The sequence below is a fragment of the Arachis stenosperma genome, chromosome 10 (assembly GCF_014773155.1).
Source record: "Arachis stenosperma cultivar V10309 chromosome 10, arast.V10309.gnm1.PFL2, whole genome shotgun sequence".
Taxonomy (NCBI): Eukaryota; Viridiplantae; Streptophyta; class Magnoliopsida; order Fabales; family Fabaceae; genus Arachis; species Arachis stenosperma.
In genome coordinates, this window is record NC_080386.1 from 106,935,108 (window position 1) to 106,949,613 (window position 14,506).

Here is a 14,506-nt window from a genome sequence, read left to right on the forward strand (position 1 = left end):
TGGGCTGGCGACGACCCTGACTCTCTAGCTTGCGTTCCAGGCTCTGCACCTTGTGTCGCAGTTCCTGCATTATTCTGGCACTGTCACTGCCTATTCTCCCAAAAGGGCGTCTCTCCTGGGAGTGCGAGGATGGCTCGAGTTGTCGTGGAGGGGACCTCGTGCGCTTGCGGGAGGAAGCCACGGAGGCTACCCTACCACTTCGCGTTGCCATTTCTCCCCTGCGCTCGGCTCCATCGTCTCCGTCCACAGGACCCATCAGAAAGTTCATTCAGGCCCGGTCCCCACAGACAGCGCCAATGTTCGGTAACTCGGAGTTTCGGACGGGTCGGGATGGCCCCTTATGAGTTGGTGGGATGGCCTGAGTCTGGGTCTGATGTTTGGGCGAACGATCTCCCGAACTCTTCGTGCGTTGAGGAGGGTGCCACCTGCAAAGATATTCCGACGCTCAAGTCAGAAGATGCACATGTGGTACGGGAGTAAGGGATATGGTGACGTACTGATGAGCGGATAATTTGTACACTTTTTGGCATTGTTTTTAGTATGTTTTTAGTATATTTGGTTTAGTTTTTAGTATATTTTTATTAGTTTTTAGTTAAAATTCACTTTTCTGGACTTTACTATGAGTTTGTGTGTTTTTCTGTGATTTCAGGTATTTTCTGGCTGAAATTGAGGGACCTGAGCAAAAATCTGATTCAGAGACTGAAAAGGACTGCAGATGCTGTTGGATTCTGACCTCCCTGCACTCGAAGTGGATTTTCTGGAGCTACAGAAGCCCAATTGGCGCGCTCTCAACGGCTTTGGAAAGTAGACATCCTGGGCTTTCCAGCAATATATGATAGTCCATACTTTGCCCAAGATTTGATGGCCCAAACCGGCGTTCAAAGTCACCCTCAGAAAATCCAGCGTTAAACGCCGGAACTGGCACCTAAATGGGAGTTAAACGCCCAAACTGGCATAAAAGCTGGCGTTTAACTCCAAGAAGAGTCTCTACACAAAATTGCTTCATTGCTCAGCCCAAGCACACACCAAGTGGGCCCGGAAGTGGATTTTTTTGTCATTTACTCATCTCTGTACACCCTAGGCTACTAGTTTTCTATAAGTAGGACCTTTTACTATTGTATTGGAATATATCGGGGTAGCTATCTTCATTTTATGCTATCTTAGATCATTGGGAGGCTGGCCATTCGGCCATGCCTAGACCTTGTTCTTATGTATTTTCAACGGTGGAGTTTCTACACACCATAGATTAAGGTGTGGAGCTCTGCTGTACCTCGAGTATTAATGCAATTACTATTGTTCTTCTATTCAATTCCGCTTGTTCTTTGTCCAAGATATCACTTGTTCTTCAACTTGATGAATGTGATGATCCGTGACACTCATCATCATTCTCACCTATGAACGTGTGACTGACAACCACCTCCGTTCTACCTTAGATTGGGTGAATATCTCTTGGATTCCTGATACACGATGCATGGTTGATCGCCTGACAACCGAGTGCTCGCCTGACAAACGAGCCAGCCATTCCGTGAGATCAGAGTCTTCGTGGTATAGGCAAGAACTGATGGCGGCATTCAAGAGAATCTGGAAGGTCTAACCTTGTCTGTGGTATTCTGAGTAGGATTCAATGATTGAATGACTGTGACGTGCTTCAAACTCCTGAGGGCGGGGCGTTAGTGACAGACGCAAAAGAATCATTGGATTCTATTCCGGCCTGATTGAGAACCGACAGATGGATAGCCGTGCCGTGACAGGGTGCGTTGAACATTTCCACTGAGAGGATGGGAGGTAGCCACTGACAACGGTGAAACCCTTGCTTGAGCTTGCCATGGAAAGGAGTAAGAAGGATTGGATGAAGACAGTAGGAAAGCAGAGAGACGGAAGGAAAGGCATCTTCATACGCTTATCTGAAGTTCCTACCAATGAATTACATAAGTACCTCTATCTTTATCTTTATGTTTTATTCGTATATCACTATACCCATTTGAGTCTGCCTGACTAAGATTTACAAGGTGACCATAGCTTGCTTCATACCAACAATCTCCGTGGGATCGACCCTTACTTGCGTAAGGTTTATTACTTGGACGACCCAGTGCACTTGCTGGTTAGTTGTGCAAAGTTGTGTTTATGCCATGGTATTGAGCACCAAGTTTTTGGGGCCATTACTAGGGATTATTTGAGTTGTGAAAAGTAGTGATCACAATTTCGCACATCACGTACCTTGGAGGAGGGGTAGGACCCTCCCCTTATATACCTTGTCAATAGGGCAGACCCCACATAGGGATGCCTCTTTTCAAGAAGCTTTTTTCCCACAGGTGTCATATAGCTGACAACAGGGACGCGTATTCGGATTATAAAGTCGAACGGGTTGTGCGCGCGACGATCCGACCACGTAGATCGGGTTGCATGTGGGCCGGGTCAACCGCCCCACCAGCTAGGCTAGACCGTAACAACTTTTAAAATTTGAAAGAACTAATAAAAGTCATTTTATATTATATAATTAATTTATCCAAATAATTATTGTATTAATTAGCCACACTACTTTTATTCAATTTTTAAAATTTTTTATTTTATCTTTTTTTTTTAATTCTGATATCCAAACTCTCTTCTTATTTATCTGGCCCTTTCTTAAATTTAAATAAAAATACTTTATTTATTATTTTAAACTAAAGTAAAAACATTTACAATTTAAACATTACATTATGTTTTTACAATTACTGAATGTGAAAATAAATTTTAAATAGTTTACAAAAATTAAAGCAAATCTAATTTTTTTTCACGTATATTATCAGAAGAAAAAACTTTAGTTTGAGATAAATAAAAAATTATGATAAAATTGACGTAAATTAAAAAAAAAGTATTATATCAGAAAGTATATTAGAGATACAACTATTTATATGTTTTAAATAGTATTATAAAATTATATCAATATCTTCTAATTAAAAAATATTGTTACGATATTATATTTCGAAAAGATACTGAATTTAAGATTTAGTAAGTTTGTATTTTAAAGAGTAAAGGTCTGTATCAAAAAAATTTATGGCAGGAAATATGAAGTAAGAGCTAATCAGTGGATCTAGTCGAAGATGCTGGCTGATATATTCGAATCGAAAAATTCAAGTGTCGAGAGTTATTTTCAGCAGTTATTTATGTTAGGCAAAAGGAGCGGAACAATTGTTTAAAAACTAAAGAATGTAAAAGTTATATCTCAATCTGATTAGTTGGAGATACTTATAAATATGAGAAGGCTCGAAGAGATGAGAATTTAGAATCTTTTAAAAAAATACTCAAGTACACTCACATTCCATAAACTTTTCTAAGTCTGCCTCGAGTTTTATATGATTCTTTCTATTGTTTTTACTCTTTCATTTATATTTTCTGTCATCTTTAATTTTTTTGCAAATTTACTTTTCAAAGTAACATTTAATTTCTTTGTTAAATTTTATATTTTAATATTTTATTTTTAATTTCAAAAGATCGAAGGCATTTTATTACTTTCATTTAAATTTAATGTAATTTATTTCAGTCAATTTATTTTTAAAATTGTTTGGGTTGTCTTTGAGATTTTTTTTTGTTCAATTAAAAGATCTTTTAATGTACTTCTAAAAAAATAGTACTCACACATTTCACTCTTAGACCATTAAATATCGAATCACTCTTAATTTGTTAGCTAAAAATCGATAAAATAAATACATTTTGAAATTTTAAATTAAATTAAGTAAAGACAATACATTAAACAAGAATTGTGACTAGCCGAGCCATAATTTTTGTTCTCATAATTATCTATTAAATTACGTTATTAATAACATTTGATGAAAGTCTCATGCACGGTTTTGAATGAGAGAAAGAAGTGAGGAATCCTCTTTTCGACTCTGACTCTCCCACTCCAGTCGTTGCTTTTCTTTCTGTTACTCCGAAAGTAGCTGCTTCAGCTTCAGCCACTCGAATTTTCGATATTCCTTTTTATTTCTCATCAAACGAATGGCATCTTCTTCTGGAAATCCTTTATTCTATCTAATATTAACATAACCTATTCTATGAGAGATTCTTTTATATTTCAAAATCCAAGGTATAATATTATTATGTATAGTATTCTAAATCTAGAATACTAATAAATGCGATATATTAGATACTCAATTTGTGAGTATATTTAACAAAAAATAGAAATATATATATTATTATCTTAGGGTAGTGCTATGAAATTTTTTTATAAATTTAGACACCTACAAAATTAGATGATTTGACAAACTTTGTATTAATGCCTTTACTAATAGGTTTAGCTTAAAATGTGATATAGAATTATAGATAATAAATTTTGGAAGTTCTATAAATTTTAAAATAATATTGATTTTATCATTTATTACAAAATTACAAATTCGTTTTGTTTGTGGTATTTTCATAATTAAGTTCAATGCTTCATAATATAAAAAAAATGACAATATAATACAAATTCTAAATTTTAGTCGCTCATCATCTTTATATAATCATATTAATAAAAAAAATTATACTATACATAAGAAAAAAATTAAGTTGTGCACTGTTCAAAATTCATTAATTATATATCAAATTATATCAACAAAAAATTAAAAAATAAAACGAGTAAAACTGGTGCAATAATCAATTAAGTAAAAGCTATAAAAACTAATATTTAACTGTCCTTTTTTGTCTTTAGCTCTCTAACTAAAGGGATATTTTTATCATTAAGAGATATATATTAAAAGACAAAATCATACCCACTATCTTGATCTTACAGTTACATGGAAATTTCATGTTCCATAAAAATAAGCGGAACATGTGATAATTTTCCAAACTTTTGATATTCATAAACTTGTTTGTTGAAACAGAAACTTAATTCTAAGGCTTTAATTCGAGTCATTGAGTGGCAAAAGAACCAGTACTTCGTTCAAGAGAAAAATAGATAGAGTTAACTAATTTGTTTTTTAAATTTTATTAGAAACTAATTTGTTCGAAACCAAAATCATTGGGTACTAATTTGGATATTATTACAATCATATCTCTATAATTAAAAAAGAAAAGAAAAAAACAACTATAGTGAGAGGTTAACATGTAAAGACAACAAAAGCAGACAAGCAAATTGAGTAAGAAAAAGAAAATACAAAATAATTACATTTCTTCAGGCTATAACAATGTCTCATTCCTTCTATTTCCATGCACCGTACAAATATAAGAAACCTACACAGATTAAGAACATTGTTTGCTTAATTATACAACTATCTACTTTTAATATAACAACCTTTCTCTGTCCATGCATCCAATTAAAGTGAAAACCAACTATGTAAAAGCACTTAATATAAATCCTCAACTGTGGGTGGAAATTGGCATTAGTTGATACAATTTTGGAGGTAAAGTGTTCAAATTTGATGCATATATTATACAAAATAGGATTAAGACAAAATGTAGAGCCCATGGACAAGCCTTGGTCCAATAAGCAGGTAAAGTGTCCTGTTTCCAGCTATCATGTTCATACAATAATGCAAGGAATGATTTTGGGGGGGGGGGGGGGGGGGGGAGGATTTATCATAATAATAAACAAAAAATGAATAATGGAAATTACATTATTGTGCTTATTTTCCTTCCTCTACCAAAACAAGAAGATTATAGTGCCACTTTAAAAGCCTAAAACTTCACTAATTGGCTTGGCTAAAAGAGATTAGAACAGAACCAATAGGAACATATGTGACATGCAACAATGAATCAAAGAAAAATTCTCTCTATAATTTATATTTACATTGCATTTGGAAAGGCATATCTCTCTAGTGATAAGGATTAATCCCCTCACCAAAGACTAATAAAAGCCTTTCTAATTTTATACATGAATAAATGATCAATTTTATACCTGATTGACATAAATCACCACAGGAAAAAGGATAATTATCTTACTCTCCTTCTTGGTTTCTTTTGATAGTTGTTAACAGAGAAGAGCTTCTTCAAGACCTTCACAATCACCACCATGCTAGGCCTATTGATATTCTTAGTTGCTGGAACTAGTGCATCATTATTATTATTATTGTTATTACTGGCAAATCTTGAGGAAGCTGGAGTAGCACATCTGCATTCAACAACTTCTCTTGAAGAAGATGTAGCAGAAGAACCAGTTGTTGAAGAACACATCAACTCCTCATTGAAATCCTCCCACAACAAGTCCATTTTCTCCTCTTCATCATCATCATCCAACAAAGTTCGTTGTTGAATTCTGGTCTCAACTGATGAGAAGCTCTTCCTCTGAACCTGAGATATCAGTTTTGCTCCAAAGAAATCACCATCTTCTTCTCCTTTGTTTCTTTGGTATGGATTAGGAGATGCTGCTGGTGACAGATTCCACAAAAGAGGTGAATCAATGGTATGTGCATGAGTATCACTGATTCTAGGGAAATTGAATTCATCTGTATCCATGGCTTGGATAATCAGAACTCTAAAAGATTGAAAAGAAATTACGAGTGGTTTTTGGTTAGGTTTGTGAAGGTGGGCCTTGAAGTTGTTTAGGGAGGGGTTTTAGTTCAACTGGTGCAAAAAACCAAAGCAAGAATGATAAGTGTGCTTTCTCTCTCTATCATCTTGTTTAGTAACTCTCTCATTACACAAGTCTTTCAGGCAAGTTTATGGCCATTCATAAGTAGGTCAGGGCCATAGATGTCTAAACATAACAAGAGGCAACCACTCATTTCCTTTGGTTAAATATGTTGAAAAAATAATTGATACACACTATATCTATAAAGAAAGTGAAGTAAGAATGAATAAAAGATGTATTTTCCCATATTTATGTCTAATTCAAAGAGAATTTGAGTAAATTCACCAAATACTAGATGTGCACAGGACCTTGAAAGTGCATTCAACTCATGCATGTACCTTAACTTGCTTTGTTTGTTGGTTGATTGGTTGGTAGAGTATGCATATACAATGACAGTAACAGTGGCTGGGAATGTATATAGCTTTGGGGCCATCCTGCTTGAACTGCTGACTGGAAAGGTGACAGAGGGAACCAAATTGGTGAAGTGGATTTTGCATAATTTGGTGAACAAAGACTACATTCTTGATTCCAATGTTAGAAAACATCTCAAGCTGTGAGAAACCAGATGCTAGCAATTCTGCAGATTGCTCTTGTTGCTCTTGTTTGTGTTAGTACATCTTCAGAAGCAAGACCAAAGACCAAGAGTGTGCTAAGAATGCTTCTGAATGCTAGATAGATGAAGCCATCATATTATTTGTTCTGCAAGGTTGCAATGAAATAAATCTTCTAAGTAGGGAACTTTTCTTTTCCAGCATAGAATTTACAGATGAAAGATAGAATACCTGATAGCACAGATTTTGCTTAGTATGCCATTTTTGTACAGTGAAATCATATTAGATCATACATACAAGTGTTGATATCATTTAGTTCAAGATGTTAGATTCTAGATCCTCCAATTTCATAGGAAAATTTTAAGAAGGATCTAAACTTTATCATGGATTTTATATACCTAACAATACTATAATAGCAATGTTATTTTTTATTAGTGTTTTGCTCAAGCTCCAAATTATTCGATGTTATATTGGGTTTTCTTGCCTGCCTTGGATTTTTCAAAGGAAAATAAAAATGGTCCTTAAATATATATATATATTTCTATTGTATACTAATTTGGTATAATTACATAAGACTTCACAGAAAATGACTTAATCTTAAGATTTTTGATAGAAAAATGATAAACAATTAAAAATATTTTCCTATGATAATAAATGTTGATTGGCACTTAGTTTTTCTTTTTCTTTTTTTCCCTTAAAAAAATCAAGTATTAATGTGTGTTTGGTAAAATTTATTAATAAGGTGTTTGTATTTAATTTTCAATTAAGAAAAATGTGGAACAACTCTATACTACGTTTTTGTTAGGCAAAACTTTTTATATGTCTCATATTAATAGAAGTAAGCAACTCCATAAGTCTGATTGTTAGAGAGAATTATTGCCTTTCAATCTTGATTAGTCACTTAATGTAACTATTTTACCAACTTATTTAAGGGTTTTAATAACTGGTAGAGAGAGAGGACGATTGAGAGGAGAGAGAGGGGAGATCGGTATAATTTTGTAACACGTCTAATAACAAATTCCTATAATAATATTAACATTATCAACTTCTAACACAATATAGTTAAATGTCAATTTGATAGAGTGGCTACAACAGTCTCGTCGACATGAAGAATCTAATAACTTAACAAAAGCTTCTAAAAAGTTATACTGCAGACTATAATTCATGTCAAACTAGAGATAAAGTTATGGCTACCAAAGTGCCAGTCTCCCCTGTCAATAGAACCATTCCAGTTTCTTCATTTAGGTTTCTTCAAATTCAAACAGTTATGATGTTCGTTTAAACAAATCCTGAACTTGATTTAATTCCTTCTCTAAAATCAAGAAGCAGGCAAGAATGTTAGCTAACAACCTTGATCAAATTATAGAGCTATGCAAGTTTACCGAATAAATAAAGAACAAGGAGAAAAAATGCTAAAGTAGCTTGAAACCAGTTCATTATTCAAAATCGTTGTACTTGGAGAATCTTGTTATATAAATTGCACACATGGCTAACCATTCAAAACATCTTATTAGATACTTCTATTCAAGATTAAACAGTTTTTCTAAATATGAGTATGACCAAAATATTGCTGTTCAATAAGGCCTCTAGTTAACAACTTTACTAGCTAGAGATCTCTCCTAATCATATCTTAGTAATCAACATTAATTTACATTTTAGTACGATCTGAATAGAAAATAAGCAGAAAACTCGGATGAAAAGATTGAAATTGGAGATAACCTGCAGCTTCGAGTTCCTTCTGTAGTTCTTGGCATCATTCTCAGCCTGTAATGTGACGTACAAAAAAAAACAGTTTGAAGTTATACGGCGCCGTTTTGATTTTTTTTAAAGAAAAAAAAACCTGGCGTTGCCTTTACTCCCTCACGGCCTCACGGCCTCACGGCCTCACCCCCTTCCCCCAACACCCCCTACCAATTCGTGAATCACTCTGAAGTCTGAAGTGAACTCTGAAGCAAAGTTAAATCCCCAAATCAAAACCCTAGGTTCTCCCTACAACGTTTCTGCCGCAGTGCTGCGCCGTCCGTGCTGTCAGCGCCGTCCGTGGCCAAGCCCTCTCTTGTAGCTCGGCGTCCTCCTTCCCCCTGTCCTCCGTCCGTCCTCCGTTCTCTGTTTTAGGGGTTTGTAGCAGCTCGCCGTGCGCCGCTCGTCGTCGTCCGTGTCTCCATCGAAGGTTAGTGTCACTGCTTTCACTTCTTCAGTTCTTGTTCGTGTCTCCTTCTTCTCTCCCCAGAGCCTGCCTCTGTTTGCTGATTTTTAAAGGGAAATTGTGAAATTGCTAATTTTTGCTGATTTTATGCTGCTGCTCTTTCTTTACTTCCTGAAATTTTTGTTGAAAATTTCTTGCTGCTGCTAAAAATGAAAATCAAATCATTATTAAAATTTTTGTTTAGGGATTACTTGTTGCTGTTTTGTAATGTTTGTTGAAATTTCAGGTTCAGTGTGATTAGGGATTACTTGTTGCTGTTTTGTAATGTTTGTTGAAATTTCAGATTTAGTGTTATTAGGGATTACTTGCTGCTGTTGAAAGTTCAGTGTGATTAGGGATTACTTGTTGCTGTACTTGCTGTGCTGTTGAAATTTCAGGTTCAGTGCGACTAGGAATTACTTGTTGCTGTTTTGTAATGTTTGTTGAAATTTCAGGTTTAGTGTGATTAGGGATTACTTGCTGCTGTTGAAATTTCAGGTTTAGTGTGATTAGGGATTACTTGTTGCTGCTTTGTAATGTAATAATGTTTGTTGCTGAATGATAATTTGTACTGCTGCTGTTTTTAATTTTGTTTATGATTTGTTAATTTCAGTTATGAATGATAGTATTAATCAAGAAGTAATTGCTGATAACAATGCATCTGTGAATAATAACTTGCCTACCAAACCTCCTATTTTGATTTTGTTACTTTCAAATTCGCTCCAGTCCATTTACAGGTTCATAAACACGGATGAAGTTGCTTTTGTTAATAACTTCTATGTTTTTTTTGCTTTTCTGGGATTTAATTGATATATAGCTTTAATTCGGTCACTATTTTTCTTGCTGATCTGCTAATAGTTTGGTATTGCTTTTACACTTGCTGTTGCTGCATAGTTCCTAGTTCCTGTGCATATGTTCTTTCTGCTATTATTATTATTATTATTATTATTATTATTATTATTATTATTATTATTGCTTACCGTATCTGTTTAGTAGTACCTTTTATGTTTTTCTCGTTTTCAATTTGTTATAAATTTCTTTGTACTCCATAATGTAATATATACCAAGGGAGTCTTCATGTTGGCTTAATATTTAGGTATTTTTTTTATGGGTAGTGCTAGGGAGCCAATGGCTTAAGTGTACAATGTGTACAATGGGCTAAATTTTTGGTCCATGAATAAAATGAACATCACCATACTAGCTAGAATAACCATCCGGATACCAAGGATAATAAACATCTCAATAAAAAATTAAACTGATTTTGGGGTTCACCAAGGATCGAACTCTTGACCTTTCGAATCTAGAACTCTAATACCATATCTGAAACCACTCATCCCAAAAGCGTAACCTGACAGGACAATGTAACACTAATGGTCATATCTCTAATACTTCTTAAACCTCCATTGTACACATTGTACGCTTAGGCCATTGGCTCCCTAGACTTTTTCTTTTTTTATTATTTAACTTTTTAGTTTGTATTTTGATAAGATCATGTGAATTTGGTTGATGATATTTTATGTAGTGTTTTAAATTTCGAATATATTTTAAGATTTATATTAGAATATAATTATATTTTAGGATGTTTATTTATAATTTATTTATTATTCTATTCATAAATGATTTTCCCAGTTGAACTACTGGTTGGACCGGTTGGCCAATAAACTAGTGAACCAGTAATTAGAACGGTTTGATGACCGGTCCGGTTCTCAAAACCTTGCATGAAATAAAACCGCCGTTTGGGAAATTTTTGAAAACCGGCCGAGTCCTTGTTCGGTTCGACTGACCGGCTCCCGGTCGGTTTGGCGGTTCATCGGCGGTTTTCAAATTTGGCAGTTATAGTTTTTAACCGAGCCGCAAACCTTGTTGGTTCACGGTTCAACCGGTTTTCAGAACCTTGGTTTTTTGGCTTTTTCAAGTTTGTAGATTTGTAGCCCTTTTTTCTTACTATATTATTTTTAGTATATTAAAGGCAAAATTTCCAAGGCGTAGAGCGAAGAAAATGGTCAAACAATCAACTCAATTGAAGGAACTTAAAACCCAAACGCAGCAACCTCAATTCAAGGAGCTTGAAATCGAAGGTACAGCAAAATCAAATAACAAATTTCTTGATCAGCATAAAGTTTTCACTATTTATTTTCATTAAAACTCTACCTGTGTGTTTGTGGCAGTGGAGCGTCAAATCAGTGCAATTAGGGTGGTTCGTGATGTTGAGATCGAGAGATTGTTGATGGAACTTCGTTTGGTTCGGTCGTGTTTCAGTGAGGAACAGCTCCGGAAGCCAATGCTGCAGGTCTTCGAAGAAACCTTACCGAGTCTCTCAATTGTGAAAGATGGTGGGAATGGGAAATTCGATGTGAAGTGGAAAGAGAGAGGGAGCAGAATGTCCACGACCTGTGGTGGTGTAGGAAGAGATTTGCACGCTTCTCTGTTCCAGAGGCTTTCAATTGCTTTTCCTTCGGAATGTCCTTCTTCGGTTCCTCAGTTTGGTGGTTTTGAATACTCTAGCAATACTGGTAGTGTTTAGTTTTCTCTTTCGATTTAACTCATTTCATATCTGAATTAAAGTTTCTTAAATTGAATTAAAAAAATGGAAATGTGTGTTACGAAACATACTATTGTTCTATGCCCCTTAAATTGTTTGAGTTCCTTCAATTTTGAATGATTTTACTATAGATATTATAGTTCTTGTACATTTTGGCATAGATTGTAGTTGATACCTGTTAGTTTACTTCTTTGTTGGCAGGGAGAACAGGATTTCTTGGTGATGAAAATCTTCATTTTAAGGACTTTGTATGTTCTCTATCTTCTCTGTGCACTTTGATTAATTGTATTTTGTAACATCCTTAGCTGGCTTGTTTGGGTCACTTATGCAGGACTTGATGCGACATAAAATTGGGGTAGCTGTGTAGGAGCAGCATTAATATAGCACTTCCATTCTCATCTCCATCATGTGCTGAAGCATCCATGAATTGATTTGAATGAGAAATGTTGCTATTCATTTAGGATCGTTCCATGTACAGATGGAAGAGAACTTAGCTCTATTACTAGTTTCTTTGCATACGCTGCTAAATCTATTATGACTAACTTAAACAGCTTGCAAATAACAACTAATTAGTGATTGCAATGTATTGTGATAATATGAATTGATTGAATGTCTGTTACATAGGTTTTTGAGGAGCCATGTGAAGCTCAGACTCTCACAAGTCAAGAAGGTCTTCAGACTCCCAATGTCCGTATTTTCTCCCTTTATTTTTTACCTTCTGTTTTTTTGTGGATGACTTTATGAACTCTAGTATTCATTGCTGAGGCTATTTTTTAAACAGCTGTGATTAATTTGGCTTTGTTGCCTTTTGTAGGTGAGTAGTCAGCGCTTGTCTGTTGGGATGACACCCAAAACCCTTAGACTGCCGAAACCTGGCGAGATGCTTCTCTCTGTCCATGGATCACCTCTTGGTGTTTACAAGGAAAATAACATGGAAGCTATATATGGTATGAAGCAAATGTTCTATTTGAAACTATTGCTATATCTTGTTCATTTAGTTTCCTTGTTGCATGAAGAGAAGGCGACAACTCCTTTTGTTTAACATCTGCATACTTTCCCAAAAATAAACTGGAAAGATAACAAATAAGCTCCAAAAGATTTAAAAAGTGAGAAAACTAACCGGATATTAGTTATATTTTTTCATAAAATACTTTAGATATTAGATTCCGATGCGATTTTTTGTAAGCATTATTAGAAAAATGAGACTTTGTCATAATTAAAATTTGGTGATTTGTCAAGGAATTTTTTCGATGTTTTTTTTGAATGATTGAATTTAAAATAAAATGCACAAGTTGTTTGCTAAACACAAAATTCCTTTATCATTTATGTAAAAACAATATGATATTTTTGTTAATTTTGTCACGTTTTTAAATCTTCTGAGACTTATTTGTCATTCGTAGAAATCTTATTTGGTTATTTTTCATAGCGATATGAGTTTTTTGGTGCAATTTCGGTAGTTTACCTTGTTCCTAATAGCATGTGAGCTATTTTTAGCTCAATTTGTTAGTTACTTTATAAGCTAAGCTCTTGAGCCCGTAAGCTACTGAGCTTGAGCTAAAAATTTGAGCTCATTTATTAAATGAGTCAAACTTAACTTTGCTATGTTCCATGAGCAGGGTTGTATATTCATTTATCAGTTCACATAGATATGTAGATGCCTGAGACCTTGGCATAATATCACCTATATCATTATATATTATCAATAATAATATATAATATCAATTATTTGCATAATGTGTCTTGTAGATTAAATATGTTGAAAATAAGTATGTGCTTATAGCCAACAGCTTAATTAATATCTAAGGGTTAATGTTCAAAATGGTCTTTGAAATTTTACTCGTGCATCAAGATTCCATAATAAGATTAAGCTCAATAATAAATCAGTCAAACCATGAGTTGAGCTAAATATTATCAAGCTGAGTTTGAGCATTGTCAATTTTGAGGTCGACTTTGCGTATTTTCAACCCTTGATTTTGTTTTTGTTCTTTCGCACTGAATGAAAATCCTGGAATCTTCCAGAATACTCTAGTTATGATATCTATTATTATCTGCAGAGTCAGAAGAAGGTTAAATGCCTGCTAAAGCTATTATGCGCACTGACAGTACCATCCTCTTCATCTCCTTAGAGGATGGCCATGTAAATTTGGTGGCCCCTAGTTCATCATTTTTCATTTAATGTTCTACAGTTTTAGATGAATGCTATTGACCATTCTACAAAGTTGCTTATACCATATAGTTTCAAATTCAGTGTTGGTTTATACTTGGGGAAGCATAATTGTTAGATTATTACATATTTACATTGAGGTTCAGTTATTTAGTCAGTAATGAGAATTTCTCCTAAATATGTATCTTAGGATTGGTTTCATTCTGTTAAGAGTAGTACAAACTACTTAAAATGAGTATGTAAGTGATAGCTATGATTGATTGTATTGGTCAACCTCATTTTAAATTTATGCTTAGATTTTTCTCCCAGCCTACTCAATTTGTCTGAGACTCCGTGCATTCCATTGGCTATTGACATTTGTTAACCCTTCGTGTTATAAATTTTAATAATTTGAATTGTGTATTCTTTTTGCTAATAGATGTTTTATATTGTTATGAAAACCATCATGTAGTATTTAATCTGAAAGTAATAGCAGAAGCAATAGAATAATAGCAAGCGGCATACAATCCCATAAAAAAGAAAAGAAAAAGGTAGACGT

General features: G+C 34.3%; 2 protein-coding genes across 2 annotated transcripts; one reads left to right on the forward strand and one right to left on the reverse strand.

The window, feature by feature from the left end:
- Positions 1 to 5,889: 5,889 nt before the first annotated feature.
- LOC130954318 (uncharacterized) lies at positions 5,890 to 6,671 on the reverse strand. The gene has a single exon (XM_057881057.1). It carries the CDS (start codon positions 6,409 to 6,411, stop codon positions 5,890 to 5,892), a length of 522 nt encoding a protein of 173 aa, XP_057737040.1. The 5' UTR covers positions 6,412 to 6,671.
- A 2,389-nt stretch (positions 6,672 to 9,060) lies between these two features.
- Positions 9,061 to 14,338, forward strand: LOC130956271 (uncharacterized). The gene is made up of 8 exons (XM_057883314.1): positions 9,061 to 9,247; positions 11,222 to 11,340; positions 11,431 to 11,775; positions 12,006 to 12,052; positions 12,136 to 12,159; positions 12,429 to 12,491; positions 12,619 to 12,751; positions 13,859 to 14,338. Exons 2-8 carry the CDS (start codon positions 11,262 to 11,264, stop codon positions 13,873 to 13,875), a joined length of 708 nt encoding a protein of 235 aa, XP_057739297.1. The 5' UTR covers positions 9,061 to 9,247; positions 11,222 to 11,261; the 3' UTR covers positions 13,876 to 14,338.
- Positions 14,339 to 14,506: the final 168 nt, after the last annotated feature.